The sequence below is a fragment of the Mus pahari genome, unplaced genomic scaffold (genome assembly GCF_900095145.1).
Source record: "Mus pahari unplaced genomic scaffold, PAHARI_EIJ_v1.1 scaffold_6746_1, whole genome shotgun sequence".
NCBI classification, from domain to species: Eukaryota; Metazoa; Chordata; class Mammalia; order Rodentia; family Muridae; genus Mus; species Mus pahari.
In genome coordinates, this window is record NW_018392667.1 from 58,139 (window position 1) to 82,162 (window position 24,024).

At 35.2% G+C, this 24,024-nt stretch overlaps 1 protein-coding gene and 1 pseudogene across 1 annotated transcript in view; one reads left to right on the plus strand and one right to left on the minus strand.

Moving 5' to 3' along the window:
* The window catches only part of LOC110315127 (selection and upkeep of intraepithelial T-cells protein 2-like), a 55,133-nt gene extending 40,031 nt beyond the window's left edge, over positions 1-15,102 (minus strand). Inside the window, exons 1-4 of the mRNA XM_021189262.1 lie at positions 15,063-15,102; positions 14,148-14,495; positions 11,725-12,006; positions 8,597-8,704 (exon numbers count right to left, since the gene is read on the minus strand). Of these exons, the coding sequence (XP_021044921.1) occupies positions 8,597-8,704; positions 11,725-12,006; positions 14,148-14,495; positions 15,063-15,102 (778 nt within the window). The remainder of the gene's footprint in view (positions 1-8,596; positions 8,705-11,724; positions 12,007-14,147; positions 14,496-15,062) is intronic.
* Positions 15,103-18,631: 3,529 nt separating this feature from the next.
* On the plus strand, positions 18,632-21,261 carry LOC110315129 (annotated as a pseudogene).
* The last annotated feature ends 2,763 nt before the right edge of the window (positions 21,262-24,024 follow it).

The window sequence follows — 24,024 nt, forward strand, 5'->3', positions numbered from 1 at the left end:
GGGAGAGGGAGAGGGAGAGGGAGAGGGAGAGGGAGAGGGAGAGGGAGGAGAGGGAGGAGTGTAACATCAAGCCTTGAAACTTGTCTGTCAAATTGTAACCTAAAAAGTTGTCTGTGTGTGTTTATTATGCACCTTCCAAGTATCCCTGCTTCCAGTTGAGAAGTCCAATCCTGTGTTGAGGGTGAAGCCCAACAAGATCCATTAGCAAGAAAGGCACTAATTGAGTCTTTATCTTTTGAAAATGTGAATGCTGAATGCAAAGTAATCAGACAGTTGCAGTTAGATTGGCATCTATAGATGAGAGAATTAGACATAAGGTTGATGTTAGACCTCATTCACCTAATATGAACGTAATAAGAGAAGCTACCACTACAGGCCTTGAGACAATCTGAAATCTCAAATGTCTTAATTGTGGTAAGAATATTTCAAAAGAAACTGCACAGAGAAATAAATGAATTACAAAAGGGAGCCTATGTCTCCTGGAATATGTGGCAAAGTTGGACCCTGGATTAATGAATATAAAGCAAACACAACAAATGGGTAAATAAAAATCCTCCCAGAGGGGCTATTTGCAGGCCCCAATGCTAAATAGGTAAACTTCTTTTCCTCAGGACTATTAAAAACTACTGTTCTAAAAACAGACCAGATAGCAAAGTCAACACAAATTCTATAGACAATTCAAAAATCTTAAAAGGGCCACAAAATGAAGATTTTAGCAAACTTCTATAGTGGAACAGAAGCTCAAGCTAAGTATACTGAGAAATAATGTTGAAATTGAAGGAATGTTTGAGACTGGAGCAGATCTCACCATTCTCAAATCAAAATTCTTGGCCTGCCATTTAGCTACTTCAAGAGTTAAATTTCCAATTTAAAGGATCCAGGACATTTTTTCAGATAAAGCAAAGCACAACATAGTTTAAATGTACAGGTCTTGAAGTTCTTACAGGAAAATTAAGACCATGCATGGCTGATATAGCCATAAACTTATGGCGAAAAAATACATTATAACAATGTAAAACACATTTTCCCATTAAGATGAGGCGATGAGGAGATCTGGTTACTTAGCAAAGCTGTGCTGTTTTTTTCCAAGTCATATAGGTTTGGACCTAGGACAAAATATGTGTTAAATTGGTGCACATAGTTCTGGAGTTCATTGTGTAAGCTAGGACATAGCTATGACCCAAAAACCAAACCACACAACTTGCTGTACATGCTAGGAGCCCCTGCTGGGAAATGAATACAGGCTGCTCAGAGGGCAAAGAGCAAGGCTGCATGGCCAGTGTAACCAAAATAGAATAAGGAAAAAATATACAATAGATGGAAATGTAAGAAGTCAATGCTATCCTAACCAACTGGGTTCTTTGAATATTAGCTCCAGAGGAATTCTGGCACTGTTTATCCTGGCATGTGACACATATGTTGGCCTGAGGACAGGCTTATATAGTAAATAGAAGGGAAGTTAATTAAAGTTACATAGAAAAGGATATTAATTCAATTTATGTAAAGAGAAAATGGATATATGTATATACATCCAAAAAGATATTAATATCTACAGGAGAAAAAAATGAAAATTGCTCTAATTGTTTTTAAGGATAGAAAGGAGAAAATCATAGAAATTGCTTTAAATGTTTTTAAGTATGCATAACTGAATAAATATAACAAGGCTTTGATGTCAAAGTGTAGGAGACAAAGACATGGACAAAATTAGGTTTTCTGAGTCTGAAGCTAAGCTAGTCTATACACAATCTAGGTTGGCTCAGGCTACAGAGATGCCCCATTTCAATAAATAATAATTTTTATTTTTAATTGTTTTAATTTTAAATTGTATTAATGATCAAAATGAAGTTGGTTGTAAGTTTGGTGGTTATAATGGTATTACAAATTCTCTGTGTGAGAGGACAAAGAAGAGGAGGCCTAAGGAAGAAAGAAGGTGCTGAATTGAATCAATCCATAGTATTAATGGCTTTGGGTTTCTGGGCCAAGGACTTGGTATTTTACGAGAGAGGCTCTGTATATTTCTTAACAGAAAAGAAAAAAAAAGGCTTTGGTATCCTTCCAAAGTAATTTGAATCAGACATGATAGAGGAAGACCCCTTGAAGGTCTAGGCTGCAGATAGGAAAGAAAAATTCAAGGTCATATAGGATAGGTACTATAATCTGATAATCCCTTTACATGGGAAAAGCCCTGAAACGGCTGAGATAGAAAAATGTCTCTAGCCAAAACTTCACCTATAGATCGCCTATAAACCTTGTTTGCTACAGAATCACCAAAATTCATCATGACATCCTTCCATATGGCATGAATGAAGATGTGTTAGCATTTGGTTATTGATCAAGTTAATTCATCAAAAAGACAGCTCTTTTACCTGCTCAAACAAGTAGCAAAAAATTCATCCTTAACTGATCTGTGTACCTTGCACCATTCCTAAAATATCTTTATAAGACTAAATATTGGTTATAAGGTTCATATATTACATAATGAAAGGTAAAGAGGGCAACCCTGACTATTACGCACAGGGATGATAGAACAACATGTTATTTCAGCTCTCTGCTTGGTCCTGCCTCAACTGATGCTGTTTCCAGACTTGCTCCCAGAACAGCTTTTGAAATGGCTGATAACCCCTGATGACCTTAGTTCATATAGTCTTTCAGGTAGTTCCAGTCAGGACTTCAGTTAAGTCCTGAGCTTTCTCAACATACAGACACTGATAACAAATGCAATAGCTAGCTTTCTTAAGACTATTTTTTAAAGAAATTCTTCACTCCAATTCAGCAAGAAGCAATCATAAAAAAATTTGCCAACCCAGTCCCTTAAATTAGGGTGTCTGGGTTTGGTTAGCTTATGAACTATAGCTACGATGTCATGTTAAGGGATAATTTACAAATAAGTATAGTTTTAGACATGGAAGAAACTAAATAGAGAGGTTACAGTCAGGTATGTCTTCTATCTTTCCTATCTTCTTCTCTATCCTTCTTTCTTAGGTAAAATAGAGAGGGTCAAAAAGACAAAAGGCCGTAATATAAGATAGATAAATAGATATGGATTATTAAATTTACTCTTAATCAAAGCATTTTATATCCATAATCATATATATATATATATATATATATATATATATATGGCATTGAGTTTAATTTTGTTACATGGATGCAAAATTTTGGATAATGATGAAGATTTAAGGTATTGATTGAAATACATCTTTCTATATTGATACAAAATTTAATATTAATTTTGTTACTCTTAGACAGGTATTATGCCTATGCAATTCATTTAAGGATATAAACATTAGACACAGTTTTATAGCATCTATTATGAACTGTTTAGGATGATAAAAAAATAGAAGTTAATTCTCAGTGACATTCATGGACATATTATATTCTAATTTAGTCAATTACAAAAAAATATTTTTAAGGTCATTCAAATAGTAAATAGCTAAAATAACCATCAATGTTTGACAATTCAGTTATGCTATATATAGATTGATGGTCTGCAAAATCATCTGAGATCCACAGAATATGGCATTTAATGTTATTGCAGTACTAAAAAATCTTTTGACTATGAGGCATATCTGTTCCTGAGAGTACTCCCATTCCATTTCCAAGAAGATATTGAGCATCAAAACCACCTAGGGGAGTGACTTCAACTGTGGTAAGATTGCCACTCTGCAAGAATTACCCTAATTTCATCTATAGACAGATACCTATCCAAAAGGTACAAACAGACTCAGGATATTCAACTTCTGATTTACATAAGGTATGTCAGATGTACTGTGTCAGAGGCTGAAGATAGATGCTCCAAAGTTATAAGAAATTTTGGGGGTTGTGCAGGTGGTTGATATCTCCATCATTTATATCATTTGGAAGCTGGGTCTTTGTGCTTTCTGCATACTCAGGTAGTATTTGATTCCTTCTCATATCTCTGGTTGGATGCAGTAGAGAGTTATAATCTCACAAATAAACTTAATAAGTTGTTTAACACTGAATATGATCTCGATTTTAAAGATCATCTTAGGATGATATTACATATTAGAATTGAAGATGATTTAGGTACAGAACTGTAGACACATTAAGAAAGATTTGATAATAAAGTTCCACATCCAGTTACAACAGACAAATAGGCTAGACATTTGAATATAATTCATACTTAATATTTTTTTTATTTTTTCAAAATAGTTCCTACTATGTATTATTTGTTACTATAAGAGAGCCTTTTTAATTGGACAAAAATGGGGAAAATATAGTGGGTTGTCCAGATGCTTTTTATAATTCTAATGTAAATATTGGTTTCTCAAGAGGTGCTGCACCTTAAGAGTAGACCATCACTTACTTAGGTGATGTCATGTGTTGCTACATCCACTCCAGTAGTGACAGGTTTGACAGGTCCCAAAAGCCTGGAAGCAGTCCCGAGGTGAAAAGTTCATGGAAACTTAGTCTCCTCGAAATTTGGCATTTCCATAGCTAGAATCCCCCCACATTTGTCCCTGAAATAGTGTGGAGGGTCTTGCATGCTTTCTTACAGTATTTTACTGGATAAGAGTTAGAAATCTCAGGGCAAGCTTATCAAAGTATAATTAGAATTTTCATTATAGTTATGTATGGCAGACTACATTACTTATTAGTAGAAAGTCCCCTCCCACCAACACACACACAATCACTTAGAATAATAGCCGAGCTACTCCCATATGCGAGAATTTACAATTATCTACTAAGAAGGAAGGTTGTGGTCTGAGAAGGAACTAGAGGAGATACTTAGAACTATAGATAGCTGAGTTATACACCCATATACAGGAATTTACAATGGCCTAGGGGGAATGTGGACTATACAATAGACTAGAATTGGAACTATGGCAAGGGTGTGAAGCTCTTGCCCCTGGCTTCTAAGATTAAACTGACCTTAGATGGGCTGCTTTTGATCCCAATTGATAACATTGATTTTTATCCCAGTTGGTTCCTGTTAGTTTTTTGTATGCATTCTGTATTATGTAAAAGATAAGACTAGTGCTTGCTTTGAGAAGAATTACATCCAGATACAGCACTCCCTTGTGTTCCTGTATGTTTGTCATCAATTCCTTACCCACCTGTAACTAGAACCCCCTCATTTCTTCCACAAATTGAGGGAGGTTGACTGTCCATGGCAATGTGTCCCTTCTCCCTATCTTCTATACATGAGAATATCTCTTCTATCTCTTGTATTTTATTGGTGATATAAAGAATCATCACAACTAAGAGATGGCTCTTTGCGGAAACAAACAAGATAAAGAAACCATTGGCCAAACAAATTAAAGGGTACAGAGACAGTAACTAGATTAACAATATTAGAAATTAAAATGGAGGTGCAATAACAAAAATGAAGGAAATTGAAAAGCAATCATCACAACCTAGTATAAAAGCCTATACTATAGAAAACTAGAAAATGTAGATGGAATGGATTAATTTCTAGAGTGATACCATATACCGAAGTTAAATCAGGACCAAGTAAGCAATATAAACAATTTTATAGCCCCTAAGGAAATAGATGCAATCCTTTAAAATTTTCCAAACAAACAAGTAGCTCAGGGCCAGATGGTTTTAGTGCAGAATTATACTAGTCCTTCAAGACCTTAAAAAGAAGATCTAATACCAATACTTCTCAAACTATTCCACAAAACAGAAACAGAAGAAGACCTAAGAAGATGGAAAGGTTTCCCATGCTCATAGATCCATAATATTAACATAGTAAAAATGGCCATCATACCAAAAGAAATCTACAGATTCAATGTAATCCACATCAAAGTTCCAACTCATTTCTTAGATACAGAAAGAGGAAGTCTCAACTTAATATCGAATAAACTGAGGATAGCAAAAACAATTCTCAATGATAAAAGAACATCTTGGGGAATCACCATCCCTGAGCTCAAGCTGTACTACAGAGGAACAGTGTTAAAAGCCACATGCTATTGGTACAGAGAAAGACATGTAGATTAATGGAAAAAAAAGAAGACCTGGATATAAATCTAATACCCACAGTTATTTGATCTTTTACGAATTCCAAATAGTACAGTGAAAAAAATAAAGCATTTTCAACAGATGGTGGTGGTCTAAATGGGTGTCTACATGTAGAAGAATGAAAATTGATCCATTTTTATCTCCTTGTACAAACCTCAAGTCCAAGTAGATCAAAGACCTGCACTAGAGATGGTGAATCTAATAGAGTAAAAAGTGGGAAATGGCCTCAAAAACATTGGCACAAGGTAACTCTAATGGCACAGGCTCTAAGATAATTGATAAATGGGATCTCATGAAACTGAAAAGCGTATATAAGGCAAAGAACACTGTCAATCAGACAAAATGGCAACATATACATGGGAAAAGTTCTTTATCAACCCTACATCCAATTCAGGGCTAATAAGGCCTTAAATTTATATTCTGTCTTCTGATACTGACCAATGTGCCAGAAAATTTTAAATCATCCCTCAATCATGTGAGTAAATTCTTTATTAAAATGCAGACAAATCTGCTTTTCATGTTTTATGACCAACAGTAAAGGCATGTGACTTCTGCTAGAGGTTTCTTATGATTTTCTGCAATATGAATATATTTCCAATATTGCAATATATAGTTAACCAGGTATTTGATGTACACTTCCACATTCTGATGAATCACACCTCATTCAACAACTTTGTCTTCTCACTATACTGTGTAATGAATATTTTTAGACCAGGATCAATCTTTTTATTTATTTATTTTTATTTTGTATTTTGTATTTTTTTGAAATAGAGTTTCTCTTTGTCGCCCTGGCTGTCCTGAAACTCACTTTGTAGACCAGGCTGGTCTCAAAATCAGAAATCCACCTGCCTCTGCCTCCCGAGTGCTGGGATTAAAGGTGTGTCCTACCACCACCTAGCGGGAACATCCTCTTCTTCTTCTTCTTCTTCTTCTTCTTCTTCTTCTTCTTCTTCTTCTTCTTCTTCTTCTTCTACTACTACTACTACTACTACTACTTCTTCTTTTTTATTAGATATTTTCTTTATTTACATTTCAAATGCTATCCTGAAAGTTCCCTGTACCCTCTCCCTGCCCCTGCTCCCCTACTCACAGACTCCCACTTCTTGGCCCTAGCATTACCCTGTACTGGGGCATATATAGTTTGCAAGACCAGGGGGCATCTCTTCCCAATGATGGGGTACAGAGCTAAAGAAAGAATTCTCAACTGGGAATACCGAATGGCTGAGAAACACCTGAAAAAAATGTTCAACATCCTTAATCATCATGGAAATGCAAATCAAAACAACCCTGAGATTCCATCTCACACCAGACAGAATGGCTAAGATCAAAAATTCAGGTGGCAGCAGAGGCTGGCAAGGATGTGGAGAAAGAGGAACACTCCTCCTTTGCTGGTGGGATTGCAAGCTTGTACAACCACTTTGGAAAACAGTCTGAAAGTTCCTCAGAAAATTGGACATAGTACTACTGGAAGATCCACCAATACCTTCCTGGGCCTATACCCAGAAGATGTTCCAACTGGTCATAAGGACACATGCTCCACTATGTTCATTATTTATAATAACCAGAAGCTGGAAAGAACCCAGATGTCCCTCAATAGAGGAATGGATACAGAAAATGTAGTACATTTACACAATGGAGTATTACTCAGCTTTTAAAAACAGTGAATTTATGAAATTCTTGGGCAAATAGATGTATCTGGAGGATATCATCCTTAGTGAATTAACCCAATCACAAAAGAAGTCCCTAGATATGCACTCACTGNTAAATGGATATTAGTCCAGAAACTTAGAATACCCAACATACAATTTGCAAAACACAAGAAAACCAAGAAGAAGGAAGACCAATGTGAGGAACATTCTTTTTAAATGATATTCTTCTCTCAGATATCGCAGTCTTGTTTGCATGATTTATACCGCACCACACTGATCATACAACTGTTCACTACAGGTAAGAGCCTCCTCCTTCCTTTTCTCATTGACAAAGGTATAGATATTGAGTTTTTCCAGCACAGAGCCCTACTTTCAGATTGATTATCCTCACATCACATATTTTTAAAAATATGTGATGTGATATGTTATGATTGCTCTGGAAATAGTCCTAGGTTGACAAAAGAAAATTTATTCACTTTATAAAAGTACCAATGACAGATAGAAGATTCCATGTAAGTCTATATTAGTGAACCAGAACTTATTTGAGATAACTTGCAAGATTATGGTTAAAAGAGAGAGTACTTATTTGCACATAGATGATTCAAAATAGATAGCTGTGTTTCTGAATGACTTATTGCAGCTTGTATGATTACATACACAACATGGATGGCAATCAACATAAATAGATGTGGTTTAAACTTAATTAGCACAAAGGCAGCATCCTTTAAAAAAAATCAGCATTGTGAGAAGCTACACAAGCAAAGCGGGATATACAGCATCAGAAAAACTGGTAAGGATATATATATATATATATATATATATATATATATATATGTGTGTGTGTGTGTGTGTGTGTGTATAATGTAAACTCAGGAGTTTATGACTTTCTGTAAAAACTGTCTGGACTAGATTTAAATATGTCTTTTCCTCCAAAGTAAGTTCCCACTGTCAGCCCTACTTACCATGTACTAGATGTTGTTTAACACAGTCTGTCATGTGAAAGGCAATCATCACAGATGATGATATACTCAGAATCATTATCCAAATAATTTTCCATGAAAACAGTTCACCTAAAACAATGAGTGACAAATCTTACCACTTAGAAACCTTGAGATGGACATACCTAGTTAGAAATGCCTGGTTAATCTGATGCATGATATTATTTAAAAGACTACTACATGAAATATTAGTTATAGGCAAGTATGGCAAGGTAGTCATAGTGAGTTGGGCTCAGAACAGGACATGATCTGAGTAAAAATAAGCCAGGTAGAATTTAGAGTGAGTCTGCTATATGCATATGTAAAGATTATCTCCCTTATTTCTTCCCATCCATTTTGCCTCATAAGACTACTTGGTAAAAGGAAGAAACTTTTGTCATCTTAGAGATTCTTAAGATCAAAATCTCCTGCAATGCTCAGATGTAGGCTTCCAAAGAGTAATATAAAGTCATTTCAACTTAGTGCTGTAACACTCACATCTGAAATACCACAATATGTACTTCTCATTTTAATGTATTCATTGGATGTTGGGTAATGATATTGAATATATCTAGAGACTTAGGTATTTGTAAATTTTCCTTTTCTGTTTCTCATATGAATTTCATATCTTTATTCCTAGATTAAAAACTCTATACTCTCTAAAACACGATTTTGTCCAGCAGGATGCTGATTTGGAGAACATCTTGAATCATCTTACATCATTCTGAAAACTTGTTTCCTGTGGAATAAACCTGTATTTCGTTTGTACTTTCTCACACATAACTCACAAGAATTTCCATTCCTAGATAAATTCTCATCCCTTCTTTCACAATGAGCTGAAATTGGAATTTTCCTAGCCTGCCAGTCAGACAGTAGCAAATTCCTATATGATTACATTTGACCAAGATCTTTTCTTTGTTATTCATCTTCATTCTTCTTTCTGTTCATTGAATGCAAATATGCTTAAATATATTTCTTAAACTACAACACAAACTCCAATGTTTTTGTTAATTAAACTTATGTGATTTAGGATTCACAAGTGCATAAAGATATTACTACATAATAAAATATACCTTTTGTTACTCAATGAAGATATAAATTAACAAATACTTCAATTTTTACACATGCGCACACACACTCACACACATATATACATGTATGTTACTATAGATTATACATAGTTGAATATACATACATACATACATACATACATGTTTTTTTTTTTACTAAATCAGTAGGTTTAATCTTTTTAATAGTATCTTCCAGGTAGTATCTAGCTATTTCAGAGTAGAAACCAATTCTGATGTATGCTTCCAACCCATGTTTTGTTTGCTTGATTCATTTAATCCAAACAACAAGTATTGTTTCATCAATTAAAACATGACATCTAGTATTTAAATCAGTTAAGTGGGTTAGGGTATAAAATCATCAAGGATTTATTTTTGCAAAGGACACAGATGTAAAGAAATGGCATAATCCTACTGTTGCATAATAGATTTAAAAACAAAAAAAAAAAAACAAAAAAGAAAGGAAGACAATTAAAAGGGAAAAGAAACATGGACTCCCTGATGCATGGAGGCAGGTGAGTCATATGGTTCAGGTCAGTTATCAAATTAATGCTTATTAGGATGCAAGATTTGAATATGTAATTAAAGTGAATAAGGAAATTTAGTTTAATTTGAAATATGTTGGAAGAGGAAACTACTAGATAAAAATAACTTTAGATAGAGCTCATCTGCATGATATTTAACTAGACAAGATGGAGATGGAAAACATTAGGAGATGAGAACATGTAGTTACCAAAGAAAGAGATGAGTTAAATATTGCTAGATGTTTAAATATAAGTAAATAGTGAATAATTTCAAGACATTAAGCACAGATATCTAAAGTAAATTATCCTATCTCTACATTCAAAATAAACCATCTTAAACTAGCTTAGAACCAGAACAGTTTAAAAGAGCTTTTTCAAATTCATAAACCATAATTCTGACTTAGATAACAATGAAAACATGGTGAGAATCGATGATTTAGGAGGATCCCATTACTAAGCTGATGACTTCATTTCTCTGTCTCAGTTTTTTTCTAGTTTTTTATTGGGTTTTATTCCTATTTTTCTTTTTAGAATATTTGAGTAAACTGGCCTCATTAGGACTACCTGACTTGGACAATTCTGGGTATATTTTAAGGAAGATCTAGCAATATTATTCTGTTTATGTGAATGTAATAGAAAATGGACATCAAGGTAAAGACTTCTGAGATTTCTGAGAAACTACAAATACAAAATTCCACTACACAAAATAAATTAAGCAAGCATGGGATTAACCATGAATTTAGTTTTTCAAATGCTTATTTTATTATATTTAATAGACATTTGGTTCAACTTATGAGTTTTAAGATGATAAAAGTAAGAGTAGATATAAATTTTGGAACTCTTTAGAGTTCCCGCAGTATTTAAAGCCCTGGGATAGAAAGAAATTAGAAGAGAGGATGTCAAAGGCTATAGCTTGGAAACATCAATGTCAATATACCAATTGGTTTTGTTGACTTAAGACTAACTAGAGTCATGTTAGAAGAAAAACCTTAATTGAGTAGTTGCTTTCGTAAGTTGGCTTGTTCCCATTACTTGATAAATGATGAATGTGGTAGGCCTATCCCAACAGGGATGGCTACAGCCATCTTTAAGAAACCAAACTGTAAATTCCAGGAAGAAAAAGCCAGTGAGCTGTGTTCCTCTGTGGTTTCTACTTCAGTTCTTACCTCCAATTGCCTACTTTGAACTCCTGTTCTGTCTTCCCTTGGTGGTGGACTAAGATGTAGCAGTGTAATCCAAATAGACTCTTCCCCAATCCCAATTTGTCCATGACCATGATATTTTCTCATAAAGACAGAAATGGAAACTATAGTAGTCATAGATAGGGAGTGATAACAATAATAAGTGGAAAAGGTGAGTAATTTCACACTAAGTGATAAGTAAGACCATGAGAAAATAAATCCTTAGACACTAAGTCAAGAAAGAAAAGAATAATAAGTATGTGTGACAATGCCTGTTACTGAAAACAAAACAAAACAAAACAAAACCAAAACCAAACAAACAAAAAAACCTCATGCTTTACCTGGTAGGACAATACTTATGCTTTCTTCTTGATGAGTTACAAGGTTTTGAATGTAGCAGGTAACATTCCAGTAGGAATTGGACTCAACAAGGAGGGCCATTTTCATGGTGAAGGTTTTGTTTTCATCTTGTGAATGAGATTTTGATGTAGCTGGAATGAGATCTCCTTTGCTGTCTCTCCATTCCATGTGAGGCTCTGGGAACCAACCTCCTGACTGACATTCCAACATCACACCTTTGGTGTTAGGGGGATGCATAAAAATCTGTATGTCTGAGCTTGTGCCTGGTTGAGAACAAAACAGGAAAATACTAATGTCAGGTACACATGGAAGGGGACATGATACAACAATAAAAGTTCTTTTCAATTTTAATACCAGTTTCAAAAGACACATTAATAGGCAAAAGACTACAGGATACTGGTTGACATAAGAATCTCATGAAAATCTAAAGAGCTAGATGGAAAGGGTATAACATGTAGTCAGCAACATGTCCTATTAAGTTGGCTGAGAAAAAGACCTGTTTAACTTGTTTATTCATTTATTTAAAATATTTTTTTAGTATCTGCCCAGTGATAGAAATTTATCTTAATCTTTCAATTATGATAAACAGAAATAAATATTTGAACCTCATAGAAATTATACTTTAAATTTTTTTAGCATTCTAGCCAGTTACTTTTGAACTCCTTCAAAGAGATTATGAAAATGTGTTTCATCTTAAACCCTATGGAATAACTTTATTTGAAACTGTGTGTATTTTAATTGTAGGTAATTTTATAAAATGTTTCCTATAAAAAGGTAATACATTAATAGTATGAAAAGTACTCACTTATTTAGAAAAAATGAACTTCTTGGAAAACATTCAGGATAATGTCTGAGAAATAAATCTTACATAATGTATTAGGAAAGAAAGAATTTACAGAAATTTAATGCTCTGTATCAAAACTGATCTCTCTAGTAAAATGTCTCTAGAATAAAATAATAATTATATCGGTACTAACATACTGTGCTAACATAGTAGCTCTTTGTTATATATGACTGCTAAAATGGCAATGGGCTATATCATGTCCCTTGGCTTTAAACTGTGAGTTCAGTGTTACATGACAGCCAATAAAAATAAATCATCTGGGTCTAGAGTCCTACATATATGTGCATGTATGTATGGGTTTGTTCAGTTTCCTTTAAGCCCTCTACTTTCCCTCTACTTCTTTTTCCTTTAAAATATTTCAGAACTAGTAGAAGAATATAAATTACATAGTTGTCTATATTTCACATATAGCACTAAATCTGATTGTAGTGAAAATTGCAGCTAAAATTTTAAAATTTAGAAAATTAATTGGGAATTGAATAGTCAGTGAATTGATTTAAATAGAAATGGAAAAAGCCATTTCTTAGTTTAGCACTTTCCTTATTTAAAGAATTTTTATACAAAATATTCTGATAATTTCCCCTTATCACATCTACCCATATATTTCTAATCTCCTTTCAAACCCAAATTTTTAGTGAGAAGCACACTTTAAAAAATTTAGTTTATCTAGAAAAATACTAAAATATTATCACAAATATTTGAAAGGATAGAAAAATAATCCAAAGGGAATCTCATGATATGTTGAAATCTAACAATACATTTAGATGAAACATGTTACAAGTATTCTTTTTCTATTCCCCCATTATGCTCCTTATGGGCTATGCTGCCTGCCACCAGCCAGGGAATCTTTTGATTACTGAATAAAAGACACATACATTACCTTATCTTTAACAGGCCTTACTAGCTCAGTGGCTGGGTCCTTCTAAACTTCCTGTGTCTATCATGCCTTTCCTTTAGGTACTCCTGGCTCAGTACCTTCTAAATCTATTTTAATCTTTGCTGCACTGTTACCTTCTCTGATGCCCATTGACCTTTGCTTCCCAAAAGACTTCTGGGCAGCCCTTCCATGGCATGCTTTCCTTTCCCACATATTTCAGATGGTTTTACCTCTGCAGCTCTAATTCTTTTCTGTCCTCTTCTCCAAGACATGTTGATTTCTCTCTTCCTCCTCCTGCATCTTAGCATACACAACTGTAAGTGCTCTGCCTCATCTGCCTTTGCCCAGCCATTGGTTGCTAGCATCTTTATTTATCAATCAAACATTAATTGAGGTCAAGGACCTTAAACATTTGTGCAAGATTTCCAATTATATCGAAGCATCAGAATGTATACCCTACAATAACAAGAACGTTTTTCCTGATAGAACTATTTTCTGAACTGTAGTAATTTTTGTTTTTTTTTATGTTCTGTAATATTCTTATTAATGAAATGCATAGAGATCAGCTTGTTAACCAATGCATGCAATAAGAGGAAGAAAACACTAAGAATTTTCCATCTACTCAATAGTATATAGGCTTTGAATCATGAGTACACAGCAGTCACAGAGAAATCCTTGCCTACCTGTGACCTTGACCTCCATGATGTGTTCTTCATAGAACTTGCCATCTTTAAAAAAGCAATGGTAGGATCCATCATCATCAACAGTCACATTAAAGATCCTGAGGGTTACTTTCCCTTTTCCAATGTCGCCTTTCAGGAGTTCAGTCCGCTCAACATACTTGGGGATAATTTCTCCAAGTAGGTCTTGACCAGTTCTATACAAGTACACTGGCTCCTTATAGCGATTCCGGAACCAGCGAATTTCCATATGCTCTGCTTGTTGTGGAGGAGATAACTCACAACTAAGTTCTAGGTTTCCACCCAATTGAGCCAAAACTGGCCTCTGTAAGCCATTCACAGTGAATCGTTCTGTGAAGGATTACAATAATGAAAAGACAAGAGTGTGAGTTAGTAAACACGTTCACACCTCCTGTTAAAATTATTCTCTGTTGATCCTTCTACTGCCTTCCCTTTCCTCTCATTCAAGCATTCACATATACTTTATTTAAATTCACTTTGTTCAGAATGTATTTTAGTTATAATTACTTAGATGATCAGAAGTGTTACTGCAAATGCTTAGATAGGTTTTACAGAAGTTAAGGGAAGTGCTGACCCAATTCAAGATAGACTAAATTAAAAGGAAATCAAGGTAATGTACAAGATAGTAACAGAGAAACTGGCAGTATAAATAGCCCATGTCATGTAGCAGGTATTTTGATGAGATAAAGCTTCAGGTACAGTAAAGAGTCAACAGCCCATGAGTCTTGTAATATATGCACAATCATTGTAGGAGAGAGTGTAGCCGGTCCTGTTACCCCTTTTTGTTGAATAATCACCCTTTATGTGACATAGATGGTGGGGCAGTGATCTGCACTGATCTGTGGGGCTCAATTATTGGCCTGGGCCCTGTAATAGATTCTTGAAATGGCCATGTACCCAGGTGTCCCTGATCTACCCTGATGATTTCATGTGTCATGTTTTTACATGTATGATTAAGTTATATAATTTTTTTCACTCATGATTCATGCTGTGGTGCTAAAGATGGTTACTTGCACAAAAGTTTACAGTTATTCCAAAGCAGCATGGACATTCAACATATAGTAAACTACTACACTATAAAATAGAGTTATTCAGGGCAATACTCAGCTTGAAAGCTATTTTTCTACAAGATATAGAGTAAAATAGAACAGTGAAGAGACATAGAAATTAAAAATGGTTCAATATTTTGCCATTGTAATATTTCAAATCAAAATAACAATAATTAGAATGACTAAAATCCAAACCACTAACAACACAAAATTGTGGCAAAGCAGAATGATACAGAAATTATGGAAGACAAATTAGTACTTTCTTATAATGCTAGATGGAGCTTTCTATTTTTTCCATAGTCAAGATTTTAGATGTAGTGCAAGTGAACTAAAGTGTATATCTATATTAAAAACTGTACACAAATGTTAATAACATCTTTATTCACAGCTGCTAAAATTGGAAGCAATAAAAATGCCCTTGCATAGATGAGTTAAAAATCTCTCTCTTACATTCATACAGTAAAATCTTAATTAGTAAACAAACTGGTACAACAAGTCTTAGGCCAATAAGCAACCAATTATAACTGTAACTAAGGCCTATTCCATGAGACAAAAACCATACCCAACACCCCTGAAGTGGCAAGAGAGTGAGATAAAGTGAGTCATGGACCTAAGAAAAACCCTAATACTACTCTTTTGCTATAGGACTATAGTAATAAAATGACTCCTAATAAAATATTGCTATATGGTAAATTAGTGCTTATCTTATCCCTTGTCAGTAAAGTTTCTTAATTTAGTAGATAGAAATTAATAAAGAAACTCACAACATATGCAGAGAGTGAGACATTTTAGCATGGAGAGCATCTATATTTGTACTGTATGTGTATGTAACCTGTCAATAAAAACTGATTGAGCTATAGTAGAGGTTGAAAATAGGAGAAGGGAGTTCTTGTAGGAAGAAAGATTCTAGGATATAGTCAGGCACTGGTGGATTTGTCTGGGAACATGAAGGAGGACAGAATCATAAGATTAGAGCTAAGGTTAACAGCATGCCAGAACTTAGATTAGAGTAACAGAGATATTAGTTATGAGATAGTTGGATAACAAGCCAAATAAGGAAAGCATTATTAAAGTATATGGCCACAGTGTTTGTAAATTTACTTTGAGTTTCAGAGTCATTATTTCTGGGAGCTTGTGGCAGGGAGGAAAACCACACATTTTATAGGTCATATCCAATGTGACAGGCATATTATCCAAGGCCCTGATGAATGGTGGAGAAAAGTCAGGCTCGCCAAACAGGAGGTCTGGTCTCTTTAAAATAGTGAAAGCAAACTGGAACTTCAGGCATGCCCCTATGGTGAAAACCTTCCCAGAACAGTTGTGGGAAATGAGCCTGGAAAAAGTGGTTGTTAGAAGATTTTCCAACCAAAGAGCCAGAAAGGAGCAGAAAACAACAGACAGTAAATGTGGTAGGTGGCTCTTTTGAGAAGCCCTTACTGGTTGGTGGTTAGCAGAGGGATGGAGAACACTCTCAGAGACAAAGGCGAAGTGGGATGGAGTGAAGAACTTTTGGATGAGGAAGTAGCAAAGAGGACAACACTGAGAATGTAAATAAATGAAATAATTAATTTAAAAATGGTGCTCTTATATTGGACTCTCATGGAACAGTAGCTACAGTTTCTAGGTTTCTACTAAGGATAGCATGATTAAAGCACACTAGAGAGAAGTAGGTGGTCCATGGGAAGGCCACATCCCAATTCAGGTCAACGTGGGAGAAGCACTCAGCAGTCTGGAAGTCAGAATACTTCAGCAGGAGTTGGGATATGGACAGAGCCTCTAAGTTCCTTCCCTATATGTAATGTCTCAACTGATAAAATATTGAGTTTGAAAAATAATAAAAGAGAAGGAATGATGGGTATAAAAAAGTGATAGAAAGAAATATTTAGTTTGAATATAAGAAAGTAAAGTCTGCAGGGAGTGGTTTTGTATTCATGTTTAAAGTAGAGAGAAACACAATGAATGGCACAGTGTATACAAGTATATTCACAGTCAGTGAGACAGGACTCATCGCTGTTAAAAAAGCACTGGGTTTTTAGAAAAGACTGTTGAATTAGCCCAGCCTATAGAACTCCTAATTTCAGAATGGAAAAAAGGAGGAACGTTGCATTGGGGAGATTTTCCATTTGATTCAACAGGAAAGAAAAGCTGTTATCTTCCATCCAAATTGTTAGAAATAATATATGCCAGTATGGGGCACCCTGAAGATTTTGTCTGCAGAAAGAAAGAAAAAAATTAAGACCAACAAAACATGTAATATATAGGCTGATCCCTGATATTGATATTGGCTGAGACTCAAATGTCTATGTATAGCCAAACAATTTTGTTGGTTACAGAGTCCTCATGACTTATTACATCCAATTCTTTCATGTACCATGAATGGAGATTTATATTGTTGTTTGGTTATATAGTCAAAACTAGCTTACAAAGAAATACAGATGTCTTTAACCTGCTCAAACAAAGAGCAGAGAATCAACTTTAAATGATCTGTGCATGTTGCACATTCTCTCTCCCTCTCTCTCTCTCTCTCTCTCTCTCTCTCTCTCTCTCTCTCATATATATATATATATATATATATATATATATATATATATATATATATATATATAATTGTAGAAATATTTAAAAGGACAAGACACCAAGAAAAAAGAAAATGGAGGCAATCTTGACAAAAGAAGTAGCCTAGGTGACCCAGCCTAAGACTGCCTAAGTTGTTGTTTCATCAAAATTTGCTTCCAGGTGTGCTGCAGGATGGCAGCTGAACATCTGTGGGTACCCAGATATGTGGTGACCTGTGGGCTGCAGGTCAACCCCTGGGCACATAGCAAGAAGGTTCTATATAATGAATGTGTTAATAAGAGGTTATAAGGAATAGATTTTATCAGATTTTCTTGAGTTATGGTGGCTGAAACATAAATTCTATCTTGAGGGAAAAGAACTAAATGGCAACACAAAAGGAAATCTATATTAAGAGAATACTTTACTGAGTGAAGGAGATTAACTAGAAGAAACAAACCAACAAACTTGGCAAACAAGGAAAGAAACCTGTTAGCCATAAGACATGTTATAAATTCATCAACATCCAGTAGCTGTCAACTTCAGAAGAAAAAAAAAACTTTTCAGAAATTTTATCAAAGCAGAAAGGTCAGTGATAAATAGCTCTTCTAGTCATAGGGTTAGGACTGAAACTAATCATAATTAAAACAAATTGCATCTAAATGAAGTTTACTTCAGAAAATATTAAATCAGAATTTTCTTCACACTTTCTTTTCCCATCCAGCTAAAAGCAAATATCTTTCAACATTCATGCCAGCTTTTCTCATGTTTTAGAAATTGCCAAGAGCAACCTTACTTGAAACAACCTGGTATTTTTGTTGAAGATGTACATCAATATAAGTTAAAGTTGATTTTTAAGATCTACTCCTTAGTGATAATACTAAGTACTTAGCATGTGAATATACCTGGACACAGTCCTCAAAAACTTCTCAGAAAGAAAGACATTACTCAGGCATAATGTCCATTCAGGAGAAATCAAAAGAAATTTCCTCCAAAGTTACTGAAGAAAGTAAAGATTAGAATTTCAGACAAGAAACTGAAGGTTCTTAAAACAGTCCAGAAAAGAAATTGGATTCCAGGGAAGTCATAAAGGTTCCAGTTAGATTTTCCAACAAAAGTAAAATAAATCAGTCTCAATTTGTAACCCAAATGAGTACAATGTCAGCATCACGTTCAGCTGATAAAAATGCTACCAACTCCATTAATAAAAATATGATAACTGTGAAGAGACAATCACAAGAATCTTCTAAAAAGAAGAAATTATGTCAGGAAAAATTATCACTTTGAACCTTCAAAGGGAATGAACAAGTAAACTGTAGATCACAATAGTTAATAGAGTGTACAACCAGGTGTTTGCTCAGTAGGGGTCAAATTCAAACAGTTAAACAGAACTTGAAACCAGAAAGAAGAGAACAGTGTAACAGTATTCAAAATAAATGTAATAAAGTTAAAGTAAATCAAAAGCATGTGAAAAGAAAAGTACTTGAAATAAATCTGATTTGAGGACAGACATTCAGTTACAAATGAAGTAAAAATTCTCCCAAAGGAAAGAAGCACAAAGTACAGCATCAGAAAACTTCTACTTGTAGTTCTCAGTAAAACCAAGGATCTGAAAAATGTCTCCATAAGACTGTTAGAAAAGAAGAAACAAAACCTGTGCCTGTAACTGGTGAGATTAGAAAATTAAAAGCAGGAACTTCAGTTGTCTCTAAAAGAAATATACTGAAGAAATCAGCTCTTACACAAGGGAATACTAGCACAAAATTCTCCCAAATCCCACTGCCATTAGTGCCTACACAATGTTGACCATGACCTGGAGCAATCTGGAAAGAGCAAAAGAGATAGAATTCTCCAACTTTGTGAAGAAATTGCTATGAAATTGAATCAGATACTATAGAGGTGAGAAAGGATTCATCATGTGTAAATGAGGAGAAGCCTATATTAGTAAAATTGGAACAACTGATGCTGAAAGAAAAATGCTCCATTAAAAAGAAACAAATCAGAATGTTCAGTGTAATCTTTTTTTTCCAGTAAGAAAATAAAGCCTGTGAAATGTGTATTAAGTTGAATAAATAGCTCAAGTAAGAACTCCAACTGGACTAAAATTAAACTCTCAAAATTTAACTCTGTGCAACATAAATTGGACTCTCAAGTGTCTCCTAAGTTGAGCTTATTACAAACTGGTTTATCACCATTAGTTTCAGAAATGCCTCAACCTGAGTCTCAAAGTACATTTTTAGAGATGAAACTGCATGGTAATGTAGCTTGCCAACAGGATAAAATGAAAGGAATTAAATATTAAGTTAAAATTAATAATATTACAATTGAAATTAATAAAACCAAAAAATGGCTTCTGGAAGTTGTAATTTGGATAATCATATTAAACCTCCTCCTGACTTGTTATTAGATAATATGATGAACTATTCTTGTGAGTCAGCACCAGATCAAATTTTAGAGTATGTTCAGTGTCTGAGGTAGAGACTAATCCATTAGAAAACACTGCTGCTGTCTCAACTCTTTTCAGTCAAGCTAGATTGATGAGGACCGAAAATGTTTAGGATCAGCTCTTAATCAGCAGCACAGTGTACTCAGTAATGAAAGAATAGGTATATACCACCAGATCATTCTCAGCTGAAGTCTAATTCTCATTTTGAGATAACAATTCCAAAGTCCTCTAAACTGAAAGACTTAGAGAAATTGGATGAAAAACAGCTGATTATAGATTAAGACACAAAATATTTGGAGCAGTATACTATAGTATCTGTGGGATGCTTTATAAAGCTTCAAATCCAGAAGATGAAACCCAGCACATGCTTTTCCACAACCAATTGATAAGTGCAATAAAGTATGTGGACTTCAAAAAAAGAAAGAATTCTAGCTGAATATCTTCATGGGAGGATAATAATGGTTCTTCCTGAAAACACAAAGTATGCCCTGAAAAAGGTTGATGAAATTAGAGAGTTGGTTGACAATGATCTGGGTTTCCAACAGGCTCCATTAATGTGCTATTCTAGAACTAAAACTCTTCTCTTTATTTCTAATGACAAAAAAAAAAATTATTTGGTTGCCAAATTGCAGAACATATCCAGTGGGGATATCAAGTTATAGAAGAGAAACTTCCAGTTACCAGTCCAGAAGAATAAAAAGTCTAATTTGAATGGCAAATAGTCTGGTGCTGCTCAATTTTGCCAGGGCCTGCAATATGTAGTATCAGTCAAATATGGGTGTTCAGCATGATGTGACAAAAGAAGATAGCTCCTCACATGATTGAATGCCTAAGGAGTAACTATTTATGGCTCATATTTGAGTAAAGAAAAAAAATTGCTATCTCAGATTACACTCCTGACAGAAAGCTGCTTGCAAAACAGTACTGTGGCACTGGTCAGTTTCTGGTCTATAATTTTATCAATGGACAGAATACCACCTGTCCGTTGATACATATCTTGCTTACTGTACCAAAAGACATTTTTCGAAGGGAAAGAATTGGTTGCTGACTTTATACAGTAACTAGGGCCATTTTTTACATATGAACTCAGGACTGGAAACAGCCAGATGGTTTTTCCATTTTCATAAATTTGAAACAATGCAATGATGCCTTATTATTGTTTTGTTTTTTAAGAAAACATTTTATCTTTTATAGAAATTTATGATTGTATTTTATCTATAGTTATTTAGACATGTTTACATGAGCAAATAATTGTTCACACTGGGATGAAAATTAATGTAAGGATTATGGTCTCGGTGATAATTATATTTTGAAGTTCTTAATAGGGAAATACACCAGTGTATCTTGCTACTGTATTTTTATATTGATCTGCCAATGACAGTTATAAGTTTAAAGCTTGTATTTTCAGAGGGAAAATGCTTTTGACTTACTGTCCAAAGAGAGTACGGTATTACACACTTGAAAATTTGAAGTTACTTAAGTAGTAGGGAAACCCCACAGAAAAAGAGAGCTCCAAGTGAAAGAACTTGTATAATAGCAAGTATCTCCATTGCTTTTGTCTCTGACACTGATTGTGGGAGGGGAAGCTTTCTCTTGTGGAGAGCCATAAATGATTATAGTTACAAAGAACTATAGAATGGCTGTAAATTAAATGTGAATGGCTTGGTACTTGTGTTGTTATTCCTCAGAAAGACCACACTACTTATATGCCTTCATTACTGGAATCCATTTTGATACTTGTTTGTCCTTCAATATGCCCTCTACTTTTAAAGAGTTATCAGTTGAAAACTGCTATGTCCCTTTATGGCCTGTTCATAATGTAGAATAAAATAGTAATAATAATATACTTGTTAGCTTTTCTAAATGATAAATGTACCTGAAGCAAGCAAACAAAAACTTGCTTCCAGGACAACTTCAAAGCAGCTAGGTCATTTGTTCAAGCCTTTCAGACTGTTCCGGTCATGACTTCATTTAAGCTTGTATTTTCACAGAACATAGAAATGGAACAGTAAATGTTGTATATCACTTTTCAAAGATTAGTCCATTTTCCCAATTTCTTGTGAGACTCTCAAAAGGAATACTATGCCCTAAGTCAATAAGAATCTATTTTAAGAGAGAAAACCCCAATCCAGTAAAGCAGGGTGCATAGGTTGTGGTCATTCCCAGGTCCCAGAGGATATAGGACCTCATGCTTTGCCAGAAATACATGTTCCTTCCTGTCCACAAATATGCCCTGGTGCAGATCAGATGCTCCAGCTACAACCCAACCCTGCTCATACCCAAAGATAGCTTGACTCCCAGGAGGGTGGGTAACAGGTGAGACACACATACTACTGGCCCCAAAACCTGTCCTAAAATGGATCCACACACACACCAGGGCCCAGAGGACACAGGACCTCCTGCCATGCCAGAGACATATGTTCCTCCAGATACTTAAATGTGCCTGGGGGCAGATTGGGTGTTCCAGTGTATCCTCTCCACTCCTGCACACATACCAAGACATCTTGATTCCCAGAAGTTCCTCTACTACCAGGCGCACAGCTCAGGCACACCAGATCCTCTCCCATACCCAGAGACAGCCTGACACTAGGAGGTCAGTCATAACTAGGCTCAAAGGAGGGCCTCAAACACATGAGCACAGGGTAAAGTTTCCTGAACAGAACCATGGCTCAGGCTCTAAGATCAACTATTGACAGATGGGATCTCATAAAATTAAAATGCTTCTTTAAGGCAAATGACACTGCCAATAGGATGAAATGGCAACTTACAGTTGGGAAAAAAATCTTTACCAACCCTATATCTTACAGAGGACTAATATCAATAATTTACAAAGAAATCAAGAAGTTAGTCTCCAGAGCAGGAAAAATCCTTATTTTTTTTTAAAAAAAGGGGGTACAGAACTAAACAAAGAATTATCAACTGGGGAATCTCAAATGTCCAAGAAACACCTAAAGAAATGTTTAAGATCCTCATTTGATGCCCTGTCTTTCTCTGCTGGAGGTGAGTTGTAGGGTTGCCATCCCACTGTCAAAACTCTGACCCATAATTATTCCCCTCTGAAAGAACTGCAGGGATGGAAATGGAGAGAAGACTGAAGAAAAAAAGGTCCAGCAACAGGCCAAAGTGGTATACAGCACAAGGGGAAGCCTCAAAACCTGACACTATTACTGAGTGCAAAATGAACTTATTATGACTGCCCTCTGAAAGGCCCAACAAGCAGCTGGAAGAATCAGATGCTGATATTTGCAACTAACCAATGGACAGACGCTGCTGACTGCTGTGGTTGAATTAGGGGAAAGCTGGAAGAAGCTGGGGAGAAGATCAACCCTGTAGAAGGATAAGCAGTCTCAATTAACCTGGACCCTGGAGATCACTCAGATACTGGACCACCAACTGGACAGCAGAAACTAGCTGTTAGACCTCGAACACATACAGCAGAGGACTGCTGAGTCTGGGTTTAGTCAAGAGAAGATGCACCTAACCCTCAAGTTATTGGAGGCTCCAGGGAGTTTAGAGGTCTGGTGGGGTGGGGTAGGGGTGGGGGTTGGAGACATCCTCGTAGAGACAGGGGTGCAGGGAGGAGGTATGGGTTGTGGAACAGTTGGAGGGTAGATCAGGAGGGGAATAAAATCTGTAGTTTAAAATAAATAAATACAAAAACTATAAAAGAAAGAGAGGGGGAGGGAGGGAGGGAGGGAGGGAGGGAGAGAGGGAGGGAAAGGAAGGAAGGAATGTATGTTTAAGATTCTTAATCGTCAGGTAAATGCAAAGAAAAACGAACCTGAGATTCTACCTTACAACATCAGAATGG